Source organism: Hippichthys cyanospilos, chromosome 2 (assembly GCF_059441005.1).
Source record: "Hippichthys cyanospilos isolate Australia breed blue-spotted pipefish chromosome 2, RoL_Hcya_1.0, whole genome shotgun sequence".
Classification (NCBI taxonomy): domain Eukaryota; kingdom Metazoa; phylum Chordata; class Actinopteri; order Syngnathiformes; family Syngnathidae; genus Hippichthys; species Hippichthys cyanospilos.
The window spans coordinates 15,046,363-15,066,357 of NC_142370.1; the positions used below are offsets into that span (position 1 = coordinate 15,046,363).

Consider the following 19,995-nt stretch of genomic DNA (forward strand, 5'->3'; position numbering starts at 1 on the left):
ACAGTGAGCAACTCAACAGACATTTGTGCACAAAACAATACAGTTACCTACCTAGCAAGTTGGCCTTGCAGCGGGTGGAGCCAATGGACAGCACAGCTGCATAACCCTGCAGCTTGGCATCTGACAGCTTGTTTTCCCCTTCTTCTGGTATGTTCATTAGGAGATATGACCTGAGACAAAGCAAACCTTTCAATTCCTGATCTACAGTATTTTATTATGTTTGTAACTGATGAAAATGATATGGAGAATAGGAATTTCCTTATTTATTTTTTAATTGTAAAATCTTTCAGACTGGTATTGCTATAGATAGTAATTATTCCTTACTGCAGCTGGTTAAAATTACAAGCAGTCTTCGAAAGAAACTCACCTTGTAAAGGCTGTGTAAACTTCAACAAGCTGTAGCGTGGCAGACAACAAGTTCTTTGTGATCTCTGATGACTTGTGAGCATCTGTCTCAATGGCAACCTTGGACAAATGTTCATCCAAGGACACCTGGACTTTGGAGATAACTGCATCCAGTGTATAGATGGCTTGCAGTGAGGGCAGTTGTTCGAGGGGAACTATGACATTGGGATCGATACTGCAGAATGTAGAAATCTGCAATGTTACAATAAAATCAAGTTTAGAATAAAATAGGATCATATTCAAAGTTTTCTTTTTTTTTAATAAGACTGTGAACATTACCTGTCTGGCAATATACTCCTCTGCTAGCTCCACATCATACTTAACTGTGCTGCACTTAGCTGCTGTAATTTCAACCAAAGAGGCTACTTGATCTGCTTTCATTCCCTGCATGACTAAGTGCTCCTGTCAATGAAGACATGGTCATAGTCATAAATCACAAAAAGACAAATGAATCATCACAGGTCCAGTAATTGGTTGTTAAATCTCAAAAACATGTACGTGTCAACAAACCTTTATCCAATTCACATAAGTGGACACTCTGAGGCGTGACGACCATCGTAGCATATGAAGGATGTCACTCTCACTGGGATCCCCGCATCCAGACTTGAGCTGTTCCATGAAGGCCTTTGAAGGCGGTAAAGCCCCCAAAATTCTCCACAACACTAAGAAGTAGTATTGAAGGGAACAGGCTTCCTGTACAGAGATTAAGGGATATTTAGTCAAGTACCTAAATATCATTTTCATGCATTGTCTAGCCATGTTTTGTCTATATAGTTTAACCACCAGTTAAAAGAAACTGTGCTGGATTTCTTGTGTATTTGTTTTGGAAAATATATTTTTAAAGACCTTGGTATATCATTAGGATGCTGGTAGAATGAAGAAAAAAAAAAAAACATGATTTTGCGTGCATGCTTCTACCTCAAACCAAATAAGAATTTGTGATTTGTTCTCACCATTGGAGTAATGGACTTGTTCTCTTGTCTTCTTGTTGTGTCAAACTGCGAGCCTGCTGCCAGGAGTGAGATCAGCCTAGCATAAAGTTCATCATAGTTCACTGCTCCGTTGAACAGCTTTGGAAATACCTACAAAGGAAGTGTGAAAAAAAAGCATATTGAAAGGCTTGTTACATCACCTTGAGAACAACACAGAAGGAAGATCAATGGCTTAAAACCTGGGTGTCTAGTCGGCTGATATCATCTTCAGATACCTCAGCGGACAAAACGCAGTAGAATTTGGGCTGAACATTTGAATCTAGAAAAAAGGCAAAAAACACAATTGTTTGATCGCAGTGAAACATTATTTTCTAAATTCTTCTTCTAAATTTCTTAGGTCTCAGTTTCAATTTAGAATAGATTTTTTTTTGATTGAAAATGATTCAATTCTATTTTAAAATATTTCTCCTTCAATCTATAGTTGAGCAAAGAATCATTGTACTTCAGTCTGCTTTGCAAGACAGAATAAAAACATGCTAAGTGTCTTTTTTGTTTTTGAATTTTTGTTTTGATTTTTGTTTTGATTTCCAAAGAACATTTTTACCACAGAAACATCATGTTAACAACAGACACTCTTTGAAGCTAGTTAAAATTATATAACGTTTATACTGTAGTATAAAATTAGATTTTTTTTAAAAAGTGCATCTATATCATAAAAAAGGCAGAGCAAGATACATTGTCAGTTCACAGAAAATTGCAGAAGCGAAATGTGGAAAACTGTTGCCCAAATAAAAAATGTCATATTTCTCAGTACGTTTATAACTAAAAAGATAATGAAATGAACTTTTTCAAGTGAGTAGTTAAATTGAAGGAGTGGGCAAAGCAAAAAACGTGTGTAACTGTGAGCATATCGGGAACGTTATCAGTCACAATTGTAATATTTAGTAAAGCCAATATTTGATTCATTCAATATGTGTTTGCGTATTGATTTGCCTACATTTTTTTTATTGTTTTGTGGACATGCTGAATTCTGTGCTGTGTTCATGACGTCATTAAGTCTGTTTCTGTTCTGCAGTGCTCTTGTTTGCTTAAGTCCCCAAGCGACGCATAATTTGAAATCAAGGTGGGTCCAAAGTTCGCAAGGTTTTTTTGTAGGGGTGTTGCTAAATTATTGTTTCACATGAGGCAATTGCAGCCAGCAGCCTCCTTTCAATATGACTCATACTCTTTGTCTGCCTTAGCTAATTATGTTCTCACTTTCACATCCTGGTTTGTCCTCTTGATGTGACTCGTACTCTTTGGCTGCCTAAGCCAATCCCAAGGGCAAATAAAACTCTCACTCTCATTGTGTCTTGTTCTACTTTTTAAAATTGTTTTGTTTCATCTTATTTTATAATATAGAATCTATTTATTTTATGGGTAGCTTCAAAGAGTAGCGGTTGTCCACGTGTAGTTTTGGGGGGGAAAAGGCTTGTTGCTCACATCTTGTAAACACAGTTTGAATCTTCAATTTTGTACATTGTATTGGATGATTTTTGGGACTCCAAACATTTCTGTTGGGACCTAGAGTTTTTTAGTATTGCGAGTCCCAGGGACTCAATACTTTCCAGAAGTAAAACGAGCACAGGTTCTGTATTATTTGGTTCTGGTTAGCGCAAGACGTGAACAAACACTATTCCTGTCGTTGTTGATCTATTGAGTAGGAAGGCAGCAAAAATATTGACTACAGCTTCAACATAATTGCGACCAATGACAGAGAAAAGACACCATTTGCTTACTCAATCAGAAAAATCTGCGACGGTCAAACTCCAGTGGAGTGAAACATTGCACTCATGGTCTTGCCGAGTTAGCAAAACACAACAGGACTCCTTTCAATGAGGACGGGGCGCTTGAATTTCCTTCACTGTTTGTTTTTGTGCGTCCTGCCATGCAGGCTTAACTATCCAAAAAGAGTTGCGTATTGATGTCATGGCATAGTGCGCCAGCTCTGACATAGTATGGAAGATGACAAGGATCTCTTTATACCTATAATATAGATTTTCTGACTCCTTAAATCGATTTAAATTGTGGTACACGAGAATAATTTTTCTTATATATATATATATATATATATATATATATATATATATATATATATATATATCGATATTTTGGCACACCCCTACTTGATGCATTTTAAGTCACTCTCATGGACCATGTTGATTTTTTTGGCACACCCCTACTTGTGATGCATTTCAAATTACTCTCATGGACCAAGTGTAATAATAAAAAGATTTTAAATCCTGCCCTTACTGGTCGGGCAGTGCTTTGCCCAGTTATCCTCGACCTCCTTAAAGCCATGGTAGAGCGGAATATAGCTGCGCTTGCTGACATCCTGGAGAGAACCTGTCCCGCTTGATGGAGGGGTGAGGAGATTGTACTGCACCTACAAACAATGGTCATCATTAGAAGCTAAATACTTCACATTAATCCTCAATTATTCACTGAATCGATATTAGTAAGGAATATGTACTATTTTAAGGATAACAGATTAAAAAAAAAAGTTGAATTTCATAAACTAAGTTTTAGCTAGTCATCTGGATGTAAACATGATGCTACTATTTCAAAAGACAGAGATATCTACCTGTTCAAAAAGGTACATGGGGGCCTTTGAATAGTGGCGCAGCAAATAGTCAAAAACAAGAAGCAGGCGTGCGAGATTGAGGGGCACAGCTTTGAGCTGGCTTTCTCTGCTCAGTGCCACATCAGTGATTGCTTGGGTGACCAATGTAAGGACAGTCCATCTACCACGTTCCGATAAGTTGTGGAAAAGCAATAGCATGAGTTGAAGATGCTCCACATTCAGATCATCCTCTCCATGAACAGTTCCCTGAACAGTGTGCTGCTTCAAAGCTCCCAAAAATCTATGAACAAAATACAAAGAGAGCAATCAATCTGATTTGGGATTGAATTGGGATTTTAATGTTGCAGTTTTTAAGTAATGAGTCTAAGGTGGGGTTTCACACTTATGAAAATGTAATGGTCACAATACCTTTCCCAGACTTTCATACACTCGGGCACATCTGGCTCTCCTTGCCCACTGGCTTTGTGCTGCCAAATGAGGAGGAGCCTGCAGAGCACTGAAAGTGACTGTGGATGTATGTATAAGGGCCAGGGACCCTCTGAAAAGGGCGCAACACCAAGTTGCTGAAGAAGGGTGTTCTAAGGAAAGAGAACAGTTGAATAACTTTCTTCGACTTGTTTGTTCATTGACTACTTTGAGTTCTGTTCAAAAATATATAACATGTTTCGTGTATATTAGAATATATAATAATATGGGTAAAAGGGGTTATGTCTGCAGAAATGTTTTCCTCTTAACCAGGGGTCACAACCTTTAGTACTCAAGAGACATATTGACTGGGTCTCAGCAAAAAAAGACATTTAAAATTAGACACCAATATAAATAAGTCTCTGCCATCCTATTCATGAAATTAAAAACAACTTTAAATTAACCACCTGTGGCCACTTTATGATGCAAACAACAACAACCTATATCACAGACAGACAAAAGAGCCACATGCAGCTCTGAATCTGTAGGTTGAAAACCATGGCTCTTACCTGTAGAGATGGGGATGGCAAATCTGAGGTTACTAAGGTGTGGTTGAAGTGATACAGAGCTAAAGAGAAGGCTTCATCTGAGGATGCTGAAGGGAAGTAAACATTTTATGTCGAATAGCAAATATAGCAATACTTAAAAATTGCTTAGAGCACCATTTTTTTAAGCATACCTTTCACATCTTTGTCCACATCTTTAATGATGCTGGCTAACGTTGCCATGTGTTGCTCTGTTAATGATACACTTAAGTAGTTGCGAATGAAGTTGTTTCTGGACTTGAGCATTGAAGTAGTAATGAAGTTAAAAATACCAGAAGCCAAACTGAGGAACTGGAAGGACAAATAAAAATGAAACATTTTATCAACTTGAGCAGAGAAGGGCAAGCTTTACGCATTAAAAAAAAAAAAAAAAAAATCTCACAAGCTCAGGATCTTTACGCCCTGCTAAAATGTTGCCATTTTCACTTGGATTCTGCTTGCTAGGGCTCTTCAGCCTGGGAGAAGTCTCCAGGGGAGGGGGTGGTGGAGGCGGTGGGGGAGCTACTTTGTCTTTGGTGGGTGAAATAGTCTCTTCAAACCAAAGTCCAAGGATGGGTTCACTATCATCATCTGCAATGGAAAACAAGTATCTATGACCATTTTATATGGAGATTCTAGGTAATTTCCTAAGACCTCCCTGGTACTAATCTGGACTCAAACTGTACATTATCTTATGAGGCCTACAACACCGCAAGTAGTGCAAAAGAAAATGTGAAGCGTTTAATGTTGAATATACACTCAAAAGACAACTCAGTAGTACATTGGCCTTAAGAGAAGAATTTGCCTTTGACATGATTTGATCTAAATTCAAGCTTTAATGAAAAACGGGCGCTACGTCATCATTCATGTTTATGAACTTTAGCCCACAATGATTCAATTTCAAATCGCTTATATATTTATATCATGTATACTGTAAATCAAAATCACCAATGCAATAATACCTTAATTCTAAGTGTTTAAAAATATCAAAAACGTGTTTAACTAATGACTTATTTACATTCATCACATCACTTATTTATATAATGTACAATTTAAAATCACCAATGCAATAATACCTTAACTTTAAAAGTGGGAAAAAATGTGTTTAATTACTTTAAGAATGACAACGGTTCTATAAAATGGTTTTGATGTTTTTATATGTAAGCCATAAATCAAAATGGCACAACCAATTTAACACCAAGGATTTTATGCACTATTGTAAAAGGTGGAATTGAATACAACACCTATGCAAATAAATCATTTAAGGCTGTAGTAGTACATGTCCGTTGTACTGAAGTTGCACATTCATGAGTTACAGGCCAGATGACCACTTGACATAACATGCTTGGGGGTGCTGGTTTTTCAAGCATTGTTGTGTTATGTGTCAACAACATGCAGGAGGACATTGTAACATAATCTTGACTTCCACTTCTTTCAAAAATAGTCCAATACACCTCGATCAACACAGAGTTATCCATGAAAAACGTGTTTATTTAATGTGTAATATTTTCCTTTTTGTCTTTCTTTTTGGGGTAATTATCAATAATCGTTTTACCTTGCATTGTTTTTTCTGCACAAAATCCTTCTAAAAGAAATGTTTTGAACAAAGCCCAGAAAGTGTAAAATTGTCAATTTTAATTTTGTACTGCTAAAAAAAAAATCATTGAAAAAAAAAAACTACACTGAAGTAATATAGTCCTTTGAGTATAAATAAAATAGTATGAAAACTCTACATATGAAATAACAATTTAAATTATCAAATCAATATCAAAATTTTAATTTTGTACTGCTAAAAAAAAAAATAATTGAAAAAAAAATACACAAGTAATATAGTCCTTTCAGTATAAATTAAATAGTATGAAAACACTACATATGAAATAACAATTTAAATCTATCATATCAATTTCATTAATGTGCAGGTGTCATTGCTGGTTCTGGTAGGGCGACCACAACATGGCTTATGAGGGTCCTGCCACAGAGGCCACTATTTTCTGTGGAGAAGATATAAATAACAAAGACTCCCAAAGAAGCTAGCAAGCTCAAACATTCACACAGTGAACCTCGAGATTACAAAGATGGAGGTTAGAAGGTACATTTTGGGCTAAACCCAAATGGTCTCCATAAGTTTTTTTCTACTATACACAAGTTAATTCTGCTGTCTGTTGACCCTTTCATCAACTTGGGGTGCTATATGTAAAAAGTGCCTCTCATTTGCACAAAAAAGTTGCTGAGTGAGCACGATAAGAAGAACCCATCATCTGTGACGGATGGAATGATCCATGCATTTTTGCACAAACCTTTTGTGAGTTGGCACACACAGAATATGGGTTTCTCTAAAAGTGTACAATTTGTTACCTTATAAAATCCAAAATCTGAAATCTGTCATTACACGTAAAAATTGAGATTTACCGATGATCCACTCAACAATTGTTCTATTTATTTCATCCTGACTTGGAATGAAGGGCTCCATGACTTTAATCGTTTAAATACCTCATTTGATGCATTTGAAGGTCATGAATGACACTAGAACTCAACTATTGTGCTTTTCAGTTTCAGTGTTTAATTATACAAAATGAAAACAAACTGATAATTTGCAGGTAATTGGGTAAAAAAGGTTTCTAGCTAATTGCGAACGCAAGCTTTAAGCAGATATTCACATTTGCATGCAACATAGAAAAAATATAATTTGTCTGGTGTCAGTGAGACACAACATAGTAAGCTGAAGCGCACAGTACAAACACAAGTTGAATTTGTCATATTCAAGAATAATACCACTGACTTCAAGTGGGTTCTACATTATTTTGGTACTGTTAATATTTTAAGACTTATGACCCATGATAGAATTTGCATTTGAAATATAGATATAACAAAAAAATGAAGAGGTAACTGAAATTATCTATTATATTAACTAAAATTATCACAACACGCTTATGCTTGCAAAGGGAAAATGAAGAGTATGTAATTAAAACAATGCTGATTCTGTCTAGAACCGTTTGATGAAAAAAAAGCGTCTGTGATATTAGTGTTCATTCTACTTCAAACTTCCTTGTATACTAATATATATATATATATATATATATATATATATATATATATATATATATATAAAAATAAAACTTACCTTAAATGGCATTAACAATAGCGAGTGTGCAATGTAAAGGCAGAATAAGAAGGTACACAAGAACAGGTTCTTTCCCATCAGGTACCAAGTAGGGTAATAAACTTATGTGCTAAAGACCCACATAATTAGACCACTGGTATTATCCTTTGAAACGCATTGAACCACAGATGAACCTCTTTGACAAAAAAATGTATTTTAATTTTGCCAATTATGACAAAAGGCACCATTCACAGAACTGACATTTTGCCAAAGTTCCTTCCTCTGTGGCTCTTATCTAATGTAGCTGTAGCTCTTGCCTACAAAGTGAGACATACAATAACAAAATGAGTGTAGGACAGTGAAGTGTACACCAAGTCTTTTGACCTGAGGACAGAAAACTGCTGACCTGAGACACAAGCTGCACTTGTCTTCTCCTGTCTTCTCTCTGCTGAGATAGTAGACACTGTCAACTGCACTATCATATCGGGTGACTTGACAAAAATGTTACAAAGACATTTTTGTGAGTATGCTGCACATGTTTATCCTTCTTGCTGCTCTTATGTCATGACTGACCTGCCCATAGACAAATGTGACTCAAGGCTTTTTGTCCTAAGCAGCTTCATACACTCAAAACTATCGCTAAGACCAAACCCAGCCAAGACTTTCCTCACTTTTTTCCATCTCCCTAAGCTGAATGGGGAGGCAAATCTAAGACAAAACTTTGGAGCCAGGACACCAAACTTTACTGGTCCGTGCAATGTTTTAGCGGTTCCCAAGTTATTATATGTATTACAAAGTCAAACTTAAATGTCAATTTATAATTAAAAACCGTTGAACATTGACGACGTGAACTAGCCCTTCACTATTTTAGCTCTGAAAGCTAATGCACTGAATGGAAGTGCCAATGCACTACACTAGACAAAGCAAAACATTAAAACATACCTGTCGATCATAAACTGAATCTACATAAACAAAAACATCACATTTGAGATAAGCTTACTACAAAAGGTGCCCTGACACAAAGGCAAGAAGGCATATCATTTCTTGTTTTACAAACTTAAAATGTCATATGCTGAACGTTGTGCTGAAGCTTACCAATGTGCTTGTCACAATTTACCTTGACTGCTGTCTTCTTCAGTACTGCTGAAGTCATCCTCATAGTATGTGTTGGAATCGGTGGAAGCACTGGCATCACTGCTGACTGAGCCTTTTCTCTGGCGCTGGAGAACACAAGCCTGCAAAAGGGTATGACACCCCCCCAAAACAATTAAAAAAACAAAAAAAAAATCACTCATACTGGGAGAACAAGAAGTTCAACAATTCTCTTCAAACCTGCTCTTGTCAATTAACTTTTTACCTCCACCGTCCCTATTTGTCTAAGCATCTTTCTACTACCCTTGACGACATTAATAGGAGATCTATCATTGACAGTACCTTTTTGTAGGCAGTTGAGAGAAGGGTGAAGAGAAGGTTGGTCAGTGGCACTGAGTCGATGAGCCGTTGAACCCTCTGGATGGAAGTACTTTGTGCCATGATGTTTAGCTCAGCGGGTGGACCATCACTTGCCCAACCCTACAGGGGAAAATAAGAAAGCTTAATGCATGCTTATCTTGAAAAACATTGACTAAAGTAGTATTGTGAGAACAGCTACTTACTCTGTGTAGGGCCTCAACTTGTAAATCTTGGAAAAGTGATATTAAAAGCTTAATGGCATGGTTGGCCAGGATCACCGACAACACTCCAAAACCTTGGTGTCTACAAAAAATAAATAGAAAACAATAGAACTTAGAATTAGAATCTAAAACATACTGCAGTTGATTTTGGCTACTTATGCTTTGTTGAATAAAGTTTACAAAGAATCATCAACAACTAGTTATCTTTTTCATTGGAGTTATAAGATATATTATGCTGCAACATAGCTTATCCTAAGAATTCCAAACAATGTGGAAATCTGGAGATCTTAGGAATGGAATACTAGCAATTTAACTTTTTATTTTTGATAACGCTGCATAAAAGCTGTAAAAGTTAACAATACTAAAATAACTCCTTGTCAAAAATGATCCATCAAATTCATCATGACCCATTCCTTTTTGCAATCAAATCCTGCAACCACACATAAAAGAACAAAAATATTTATAAATCGCATATCCTGTCCTCATTTACCCTTTGCCGGGACCCAACTTCGGTGACCCGGCACCATCTTTCGTGCGAGCAGCAATATCTCGGACGCGCAAGGCAGCCAATGGGTCTTTTTCTTTGCCTTTATCTGCCAGGGCCGTGGGGCTCAGATTCAAAATCAGGTACAGGCTATTTAAAAGGCACCATGCGCCAAGAAGCTGGAAGTTCTGATAATGCTAAAAAACACAACACCAACTCATGAAGTATGACACAACCTAAAACTGAAATTAACGTTATCTTTGCGAAGCCTGATGCTCACCTCTCCACCAGCGCGACGAGAACTGCTGATGGCTTGTCCGATCATTTCATAGATCTCCAACTATGGCAAACACATTACTGTACAATTCAGATTTGACTCTTTACAAGAACGAGGCACAAATATTGTCGTAATAAAACTCACACATTTCTGAACTATTGTCGCAGCGTCGTTTTCATAGTCCTCCTCTTTGGTCCCAGTGGAGCCCGAACGAAGCTGCAAGCCGCTTCCTACCTGTAGTATGGCCATGCAGGTGGCCACACTCACACCTAAACACAAAAAAGGTGGACTTTAATCAATAATCCATTTCCATTAATGTCAGCATCATCAAGAGGGCAAAGATCTGGTGTGACTGTGATTGCCCTCCACAGGACTCCTTTCAAATCATATGAAACGATGTGAAAATTATTCCAACCATCTTATTGGTTTCTTGGTATCAAATGGGAATTAAAAATCACATAATTAATCGCAACAGCAGCCAGAAAAGTCACTAAATACAGTGACCAAGCTGGGTTCTCAACACTGAATGTTTTTTTTTAACTAGCCTCTTTACTTATTGAACATAAATTTCATTCAATTTCAGAACACAAATTTCATTTAAATTAACAAAACCTAAAGAAAAGAATCAATGCATATTAATAACTATAATGTTACTACTATGTTATTACTGTATTTTTTGCACTATGAGCCAAGACTTTTTCCTCGTGATTTGAGCGCTACGGCTTATAGTACAGTGTGGCTCATCTACATTTGTTTTTTGTTTTATTTTTTTAATTTTGCTCGCCACAAGGAGAGAATACACCAGTCAAGAAAATATGTGTATCTGTTCAAGATGTCAATTTATGGAACAACCATGAAATAGAATTGAAACGATGTGAATCAATGGCTGATTTATAAAAAATAAATTACCGGTATTAAAAATATTTTAAAATGTCTAAACTGAATAAGATTGTGTATTAAAGGTTTTTGACATGTAAATTTGATATACTGTATATATGATTGTATTTATATATGTATGATTGTATATATGAATTATCTGCAATATATGTTGTATATGTAAATATGTTGGTGCTAAAAATGTAGGCATGTTGAATCTGTTAAAAGAGAAGGTGCTGCTGTTAGAAGGAAACAAATTTTTTTTTTTTTTTTTAACTTCCATAAACAAACTTTTTGCGACCTGTGGCTTATAGTCAGCGCGGCTTATCCGTGACATTTTTTGGGGGGGTTCTCAAAAGTTTACAGTTCATCATCTAAATAACTTCTTAGCCATTGGAGTGCCAATCCTCTTTAAACATATTTAATTTCTTTGAATCACTATAATATGATCTACAGTATCAACATTTTCTTTTTTAAATCGATGAATATAATCACAATAAATTATTTTTTAGCCATACTAGTTACAATATATTCAACTACTTTTCTAGTTTTATAACTGTTCACAGCTCTTATCAATGGAAACAGTGCATATCAAATGCGATCCAATGATGAATAAATATGGAGAGAAAGAAGATCATTCCGATACTATTTAGTGGTACACATGACAATTATGTTTGAATTATCTTTCCCTAAAGTGTCTTTGGAAAGATGCCTCTGCTATAAGGGGTCCCAGGACCCAAAACATTTGAGAACCACATTTTTAATACATTTCCTTTTTTTTTTTTTTTTCCAAATAAAACTAATATAGTGTTCCCTCGTTTAATGGGGTTAATAACTGAAGCCACAGAGTGAAGCACAGAGAATATTAAAATTTGTCAGGTCAGAAATGTGAAACAAAAACTAAACATCCAATGATCTGCCTACCAGCATAAAGACAACTCAAAGCGAGGACAGTCATATCCAGTAATCTGCCTGGTGTCAGTGGCTCCAGTACAGGAAGAGAGAGCGTGTCCAAAGCCATGGTTACGTCAATCACCAGTGAATGAAATCTAGGTGTGATAAGGTTACAGCACATTCATTATTTACTCACATTAGACATAAAGTAGCACAGACGACTCTGCCAGTACAGTACAGAGCAAGAACTAAATATCTGCAACACATCTTACCCATTACGAACAGCTGTGGCATCAGCTACAGTGGCAGGCATGATGAAGAAAGAGTTTGCAGACACTGCATCTTGGAAACGGTTAATGTAACGAAGAAAGTAGGGCAGGTTGAGACACACTCGCAGCAACTTCTCAGATCCACCTGAGAACACAGAGAAATCACTTGCAGTTTGTACAAAATAGACATCTCAAGTAAGTCTGAAGGCACTTTTACAAATGTTCTACAAAAACCATGGCTCATTGTCAAATCATAAAAGTGGATCTTATATATTTTAGGTGATTTACGTACATGCACCTCTGGAATTGCTTTTCAAAAAAAAATCACGGAAAAAGCAAGTTCATGGTGTTATACTTTATACTTTCCTATACTGTATACTTTCCTATACTGTATTCCGTTTCACTCAGCCAACATTACAGGATGGAAGCTGAGAAATTTTCCAGTCAAGTTGAACTCCGACTCATTCATCCATCCTCTGTAGCCGCTTATCCTCACTATTGTCGTTGGCTTGCTGATGCCTATCCCAGCAGTCTTCGGTCAGAAAGCGGGGGACACCCTGGACTGGGTACCAGCCAATCGCAGAACTCTCAATCAGCCTTTACATAATTACAATAAGCCTTCAAAAGACACAAAGTGTCTGAAGTTCATCGGCATGATTTATGAGTAAGTAAATTCTCGTCCCCAAAAAAAAAAAAATATATATATATATATCATCTTATGGATTGATACTCTTCCAGTTGTGTCCCACCTTATTATGAAGCAAATCCTCCTGATATATAATACAGATTCTGTTAAGTATTCATCCCAATTGAAAAAAAAATAATCGGATGGGAAGGTATACATGTGAAGCGTTCTGAGAAGGGTTTCCAGTTTCTACTCACCCAATTCTTGTAAACTTGACACATTCTGAGAAACAAACGCATTCTTCATTTTGGCCTGAACAGCTTGGTCAGATGACTGGTCATCACAATCACTCTCTGCCTAAAAAATAAATAAATAATAATAATGATGATGATCATAATAATAATAATGATCTGGTGAAAAACAAGAGGTATCTTGCGTGAGTGGTCTCTGCTCAGGCCCTAAAAAGAATTAAAACTACAAACATAGCACACAGGCATCCACCAGATGCTTTATGACAGGTTAAAAAGTGTAAATTTGATAAGGGTGAGCAAAAAAAATAAAAATCTCATTTACTATGATTTAAATACATTTAAAATGTCCAAATAGCTTCTCACATTTAAATTCTGGATGTCCTTCTCCTTCCTGCTCTTCATTTGCGCAAACATCACACAACGCTACTATTGGTTGCTCCTCGCTGTTTCTCCCCACACCTTCTGAAATCCACGCATGCCGCTGCTCTCGCATTTTTGTCTTGAACCGACAAGTCAAGCAGTCTTTCCCTTTTCATAATGGGCAAAGTCCGCAGGAAAAAATATTCACGCAGACTAATTGTTGACAACAAAGTCAGTAAGGCTGCGCTTGACATAAGTGAAAACGTGCTAAAACAGATGCATACTATATCACATTAGAGGTACATATAATTATGTTTTAAGCCATGTAAATGTCATCTTACATATTTCACATTCAAATTAATGTTATTCAAACACATATGTGGAGAAAATTGGTGTAATTTTGAGTTATGTGGGGATACTGTAAGGCGGCCCTCCCAATATGGGAGTTGACAATGAGAAAAAAAACCTCCAACACTCAAAAACTCTGAACAAAGAAATACGGTATTTTCATACTTGTTTCTAATAAACGTACTGAGAAATGTTAGTATTTTTCAACTGGGCAAGTTTTTCACATTTTGGTTCTGCAATTTATGATACAGATGCATTTTTTGTTGCATTTTATATTATAAAATGATACATTTTATAGCTAGCTTCTAAGTGTGAGTTGTCCATATGCTGTCTTTGTGGAAAAAGCCATGTTCCTTACAAATCAAAATTAATTAAAATTATATTAAAAAAAAACAACAACAACTTTGTCTCCCTTTGTTATTCTGTCTTGCAAAGCAGACTGAAATAGAATTATTCTTTGCTCATCTATAGATTGAATCAGAAATACTTTCATTCATTATTTTGAATAACAAAAAAATCTATTCTGAATTGAATCGATGACCCCCCCCCCCAAAAAAAAAAAAAAAAAAAAAAAAAAAAGAAATCAAAGAAAGAAAAGGAAACCATGAGACAGTCCAAGATTCGCACCCCTAATCAGAAGCATGAGGGAGTTGTAGAAAAGCCTAAGGGTACTTGGTGATCGGTCTTCCTAAAGCATTTGGGATAGTTTTTAATCAAGAATTGTTTAGAATCAAAAATCAAATTTGAATTGGATCAGAGATCCCAAAATCGAATCATGACTGTCAAAGATTCCCATCCCTAAACATAAAGCCTTACCTGCATTTGTGCTGAAGGGGCCAAAATGGTGCTAAGGTCGGGGTTAAATACTGAAGTTAGTTGATTAAAGAAGTTCATCTGTACTTCCTTGTGTCGCAATTCTGGGTTCACAGCACTGATCGCCTCCTTTTGATCCTCGACTGTTAACACAGAATTGACAGTGTTTTGAAATGTTCTTTCCGTCCTCATACTGTGGGATTGTTGGGGCGGTTTTATGACTAGATAATACCAGTAGTACACATTTGAACAACTTGTAAACCAAAAACACAAAAATGACTCATTCTTTTTGTGTCATACTGAGATAAGTACTAGCGCCATTCTTACCATCAGAAAGGGTTTTAACAGTTTGAGGCAGCTTGGCAGACTTCATCATTGCAGTGAAAGTAATTATTTCTGTGCGGTCTAGTCTGCTACTGCCAGTGCAAAGTCCTTTTATTAGAAGAATCAGGTGTTTCTGCAAATCAAATAATGCACAGCTCAATTTCATTGGAATGCATTAATTGAATACTGTACAATCATAATACAAAATATTAGGAACTCAATATTAATGGTCCTTTTTTTATTCGTTAATTGGATTTACAACACGTTGAGAGGTTGACCTCACCTGAGACACTGCACATGCTTCATCTGGATTCTCCAGGCGCAGCAAGGAGAATTCAATCAAAACCTTGCATGCTGCAGCAACAGAAAGTAACTGATTCCTTGGTACTAAAAATAAAAACGGAAAGCAATTATTAATAACTCCACACCACTTTTTCAGAAGTAAGGTCATCCACAAGAGACCTTCACAGAAGAAGTGTAATAACCATCACAATAAAACACATGGATGTTACCTACTTTGCCCACATACTGTGGTGATGTAATGCGCAGAGAGTGCCACGAATGACGAGTAGAACGGCTCATACTGTTTGTCGTGATGAAGAATGTCTGATTCACTGTAAATCAAAGTTCAAATCATTCATTATACAGTATTCCCTCGTTTTTTGTTTTTTTTTTGCTGTTAATGGGGACCGAAACCCCCGAAAAGTGAAATCCACAAATCCCCCTCAAACCCGGAACTTAATGCAAATGTATGTGGATACCAGCATTTTTTAAACGGGAAAAGTATTTATACTTTACATATTTGAGTAAAAGATGACTGCATTACACATATTTACTTAAATCTTTAATTATTAAGCCTTCGACAGTAACTGTACTATTACCCCTTCCTGCCCCCAAACTCGTCTGTTTGGCATGCAGGAAACCTTCACAAAGCGCCTCTTCGCAATCTGCTTTTTTTTTTTTTTTTTTTTTTTTTTAATGAATGAGGAAAAAAATGCAAAGAATTGATGGCTCGAAAGTACACAAGTACAAGCACAAAGTAACGAGGGAACACTGTATTCATTTGAATAGAAAACTTACATTGGCTTTGTTTACAATCTTGCATACACACATTTACTCTTAGGACTAAGAGTTAGCTTTTCCCAAAAATACATGACCCATTTTGAAATATTTTGTTGTTTTGATATATTGAAATAAAATGTGTTTTCCATTGAGCAATGTATTTTATTTCTTTCAACAGCATACATAATATTTGGTGTATTAATAACCGACTACCATGTTAAGCTTAAATAGATATATTTATGTTTACTATCATTCTGTTGTATGTTCTTAATAAATCCCAATGTCTCATCCCTGGTAAGCTAGAAAAAAATGTGGGGTCCTAATGATGTCTTTGGAGCTAAACAGCACTTGTTTGTAGCATTTTTTAAAGAGCTGTAAGAAATTCCATGTTTTCAGTTATGTCTTGTTCCCTTCCCTCGTTCTCATACCTGCTCATCCCGCCCCTCTCTGCTCATTGAGGAGCAAAAAAAAAAAAGTTAACCGGAGGTAATTAACTTTAGAATAGTTGTGCAGTATTTGTACACGAAAGAACATTTTTGCCACAGTGGACTGTAGGCATACTTTGTTCAGCCTCCAGAAACTGTACCACCAAGACCTGAGGGACAGCACTTCAGCAGCTGTGGAGAACACAAGTCTACTGCACTATGTTACATTTTGCAGTTCAAATTCACTGTTTAAATCTGACACCTAACATGACAGGTAAACATTATAAAGTATATTTAAGAACCAAAATGTTAAACAATTCCACATAATTTAATCAAATGAAACATCCACTATGTTACAACTAATACATAAGAAACACCATAGATCAGATGAGTATCAATGTTATTTATAGCGCTTATAAACCTTGAAACACCTGCTACTTTACGACAAAGGTAATACCCAGCTTCATTACTGAATTCAGATTCAGTACACATTTAATTGAGACTTGATACAGTATTTTTTGTGAGACAAATGTGTGTGTATACAGTGTTGAAATGTGAATGGTTCATGATGTATCTATTTAAATAACAATTGTTATTTCGCTGATTGCTAAGTCAGTGCTGAACCAGCATATAGGTAATACTACAATCTGATAGGGCACAAAAACAATGGATATCTAACATCATCCACTGGCACAAATCTTTTGCCATGAAGAATTATACATTCCGCATTTAGTCATCTATGATCCCACACCTAAACTGATGGTCTTTCTGTGGTATCTTGTCAGTATAAATGTGATACGTTTTGTATAGGTGTAGTATCAAAGTCAAATTTTTGGTTGTGTGACAAAAAACCCAAACAATGTCATGTTTACCATAAAAACACATCACCGTATGAATTCCGCCTCAAATTTGGGGCTCGGTAGAAATTCATCACCTAACAAGCAGTATAATTGCTTAAGTCCATTTTTGAATGAGTCCACTTTCCTCATTTCAATTTTCGCAGGTCATTTATTCTTCGAAGACATAAAAGAAAATCTACCTACATTTATCTCAAGCATATTGTATGGTGTATGTTTTTTAATTGTTTGTTGTTTGCACATCAGTCATCTATCTCTGCGTTCTGATGCATCGCCCCTCCAAAGGGCAAGGCTTTTTGAAAAGGCTTTTCAAAGCTGTAAAACCAGCTACTGGGTGTCGGAAGTGCATTTGGTAAGTGATCAGCAGAACTCATGAACGCATATACAATGAAGAAAATTGACAAGAGACTCTCAAGTTTTGATGAATGATGACGAAAAACAGAGAACGTGAAGGAAAACTGCCAAATAACAAGACATAAATGTTTCATAAAGCAAATGTCCAAGCAGGAATCAAAAAAGTCTAAGATGTCAAGACAAGCATTGAACATAGCGTTAGCAGTAGCCGCCCAGGGGACAACTGCCTCAGAGGCGACAAGTGCCAGCCCGGTTAGTTTTGCATTGCGTGGATTGTCAGAGAAAGATGCTGATGACGACAAAAAGGATGACAAAAGTGAAACAGATCCGGATGCGGCCTCATCCGATTATTGGGAACAATCTAGCAGTGCGACCGACACCAGCCGAGAGACTTCCCCAGTCCCCTCGTACAGAGGAAGTAAGCGCTCCAACCAATCATATACAAGCCACACTGTAGCAACTGAACCAATATTTTGCGGTAAGCAAGTATATTTCTACAAATTATAAGCTTACAGGGTGGAGGAAAAAGACGTGGATGAAAGCCATGGCTGTAGTTCAGCTTAATAGTTTTGTATTATGTACAAATACATTATTTTCCTTTCAAAGGCCCTTTTTGTATTATTTTGTAGAAGGAAAACATTAAATGAGATGCTTGAGAAGTCACAGAAGCAAAAAAATGAATAAATAATAGTGCTGTGGTCAAAGTTGTGCTTGAAATGCCTGCTTATACAAAAAGCTCATGTTTTCCAACAGAAATGCAAATTTGACCACTTAGCTGTATTCTAATGGTGATCGCTAAAAAACAGAACAAGATGGAAACGTACTTTCTTTTTTGGGTGAAAGAAGAGACTAATGTTTGAAAAATTACTCTTCTTTCAGCAGAAAAAAAACTGTATTGCTTTACATACGTGTCATACACTAAAGTTTATTTTAGTGGGTGGCATGTTTGTAAAGCAATGCAATACAATATTGATGTAAGATCAGTCAAAATCCAATTAAACAGCCGAGCGTGAAGGGTAAAAATGGCTGGGAGTGAACAGTTAATACATAGCGTAAGATATGTGAACAGTGAACAGTTAATACATAGCGTAAGATAACTGACTTGGGCAATAACGCTACTGGTAAAATGACATATCCTTAGTGTTAGATTCGCTTTCTGTTGTTTTTACGAACATTAACAATGTCTTCCTAAATTTCACTTTTTTTCTTATTTCAAGTGGGCAGCACATTTTTAAAAGTGCAAGTTTTCAAACGCATTTTAACTTTTTTTTTCTTAACTTTTGTAAAAATCCAGATATTTGCCCTTACGGAGAGGAGTACAGTGACCACCCCATGAACACCGGCACTCATATTAAGTGACAGAGTAGGTAACATGCTGAAATGGCATGACAGTGTATCTTTTCTAGATTCACCAGCCATTCAAAACCAGTATTTTGTGTTAAACACTTTCATATTTGTGGCCATTCCCTCGTCACGTTAACCAGATCTTTTGACAGGCCCGTATGCTAGCTTGATTTGTAATGTTTAGTTAGCTAGCTAATGATGAAGCAGATTTGTCCACCAATGCAAAATAACGTTATAAAGGTCCATACTTGAACACAAAACAATGCGTTTGTGTGCAATTGTGTGCTGTGGTTCGAAAAAAATGTCTCCCAAGTTAGGTTAACCTTTAAATAATTTAAGTGGTTACGTTAGCTAACGCCAGCAGCTGAGTAGATGCCAATGCAAGTTAAGCTCAAATAGCCGCCTAGGCGCTAACGTTAGCTAAGCAAAAGCTAACTCGCTGACGTTTCCCCATTCAGTTTCACTAGCAAAGCTACATTAGCAAATTAGCAAGACGGCGTACTCATGGGTGGATACGACCGGTGTTCGGGCAAACAAGGGTGGGCGAAGTGTTGACACGCGGCCGCTCACCTGTTAATAATGGACCCGATAAGCTGCGGTAGCTCTTTCGTTTCAAATGCGGTGTACGAAGCTGATAATAGTGGCCGCACCGCCGTTGTCCATTCGTGTTCCCCATTTCCTCCGCTCGACGCCATCTTGAAATCCCATAG

At 36.6% G+C, this 19,995-nt stretch overlaps 1 protein-coding gene across 1 annotated transcript in view; it reads right to left on the reverse strand.

Annotated features, from left to right (window-relative positions):
- The window catches only part of ubr4 (ubiquitin protein ligase E3 component n-recognin 4), a 56,615-nt gene extending 36,635 nt beyond the window's left edge, over positions 1-19,980 (reverse strand). Inside the window, exons 1-27 of the mRNA XM_088407776.1 lie at positions 19,856-19,980; positions 15,760-15,857; positions 15,527-15,630; positions 15,247-15,376; positions 14,923-15,062; positions 13,405-13,504; positions 12,526-12,667; positions 12,284-12,408; positions 10,628-10,752; positions 10,487-10,546; positions 10,213-10,403; positions 9,705-9,804; positions 9,484-9,621; positions 9,167-9,284; positions 8,456-8,497; positions 5,353-5,540; positions 5,105-5,261; positions 4,935-5,020; positions 4,369-4,538; positions 3,961-4,240; positions 3,630-3,762; positions 1,577-1,656; positions 1,359-1,487; positions 916-1,098; positions 685-807; positions 368-597; positions 52-170 (exon numbers count right to left, since the gene is read on the reverse strand). Of these exons, the coding sequence (XP_088263902.1) occupies positions 52-170; positions 368-597; positions 685-807; positions 916-1,098; positions 1,359-1,487; positions 1,577-1,656; positions 3,630-3,762; positions 3,961-4,240; positions 4,369-4,538; positions 4,935-5,020; positions 5,105-5,261; positions 5,353-5,540; positions 8,456-8,497; positions 9,167-9,284; positions 9,484-9,621; positions 9,705-9,804; positions 10,213-10,403; positions 10,487-10,546; positions 10,628-10,752; positions 12,284-12,408; positions 12,526-12,667; positions 13,405-13,504; positions 14,923-15,062; positions 15,247-15,376; positions 15,527-15,630; positions 15,760-15,857; positions 19,856-19,980 (3,616 nt within the window). The remainder of the gene's footprint in view (positions 1-51; positions 171-367; positions 598-684; positions 808-915; positions 1,099-1,358; positions 1,488-1,576; positions 1,657-3,629; positions 3,763-3,960; positions 4,241-4,368; positions 4,539-4,934; positions 5,021-5,104; positions 5,262-5,352; positions 5,541-8,455; positions 8,498-9,166; positions 9,285-9,483; positions 9,622-9,704; positions 9,805-10,212; positions 10,404-10,486; positions 10,547-10,627; positions 10,753-12,283; positions 12,409-12,525; positions 12,668-13,404; positions 13,505-14,922; positions 15,063-15,246; positions 15,377-15,526; positions 15,631-15,759; positions 15,858-19,855) is intronic.
- Positions 19,981-19,995: the final 15 nt, after the last annotated feature.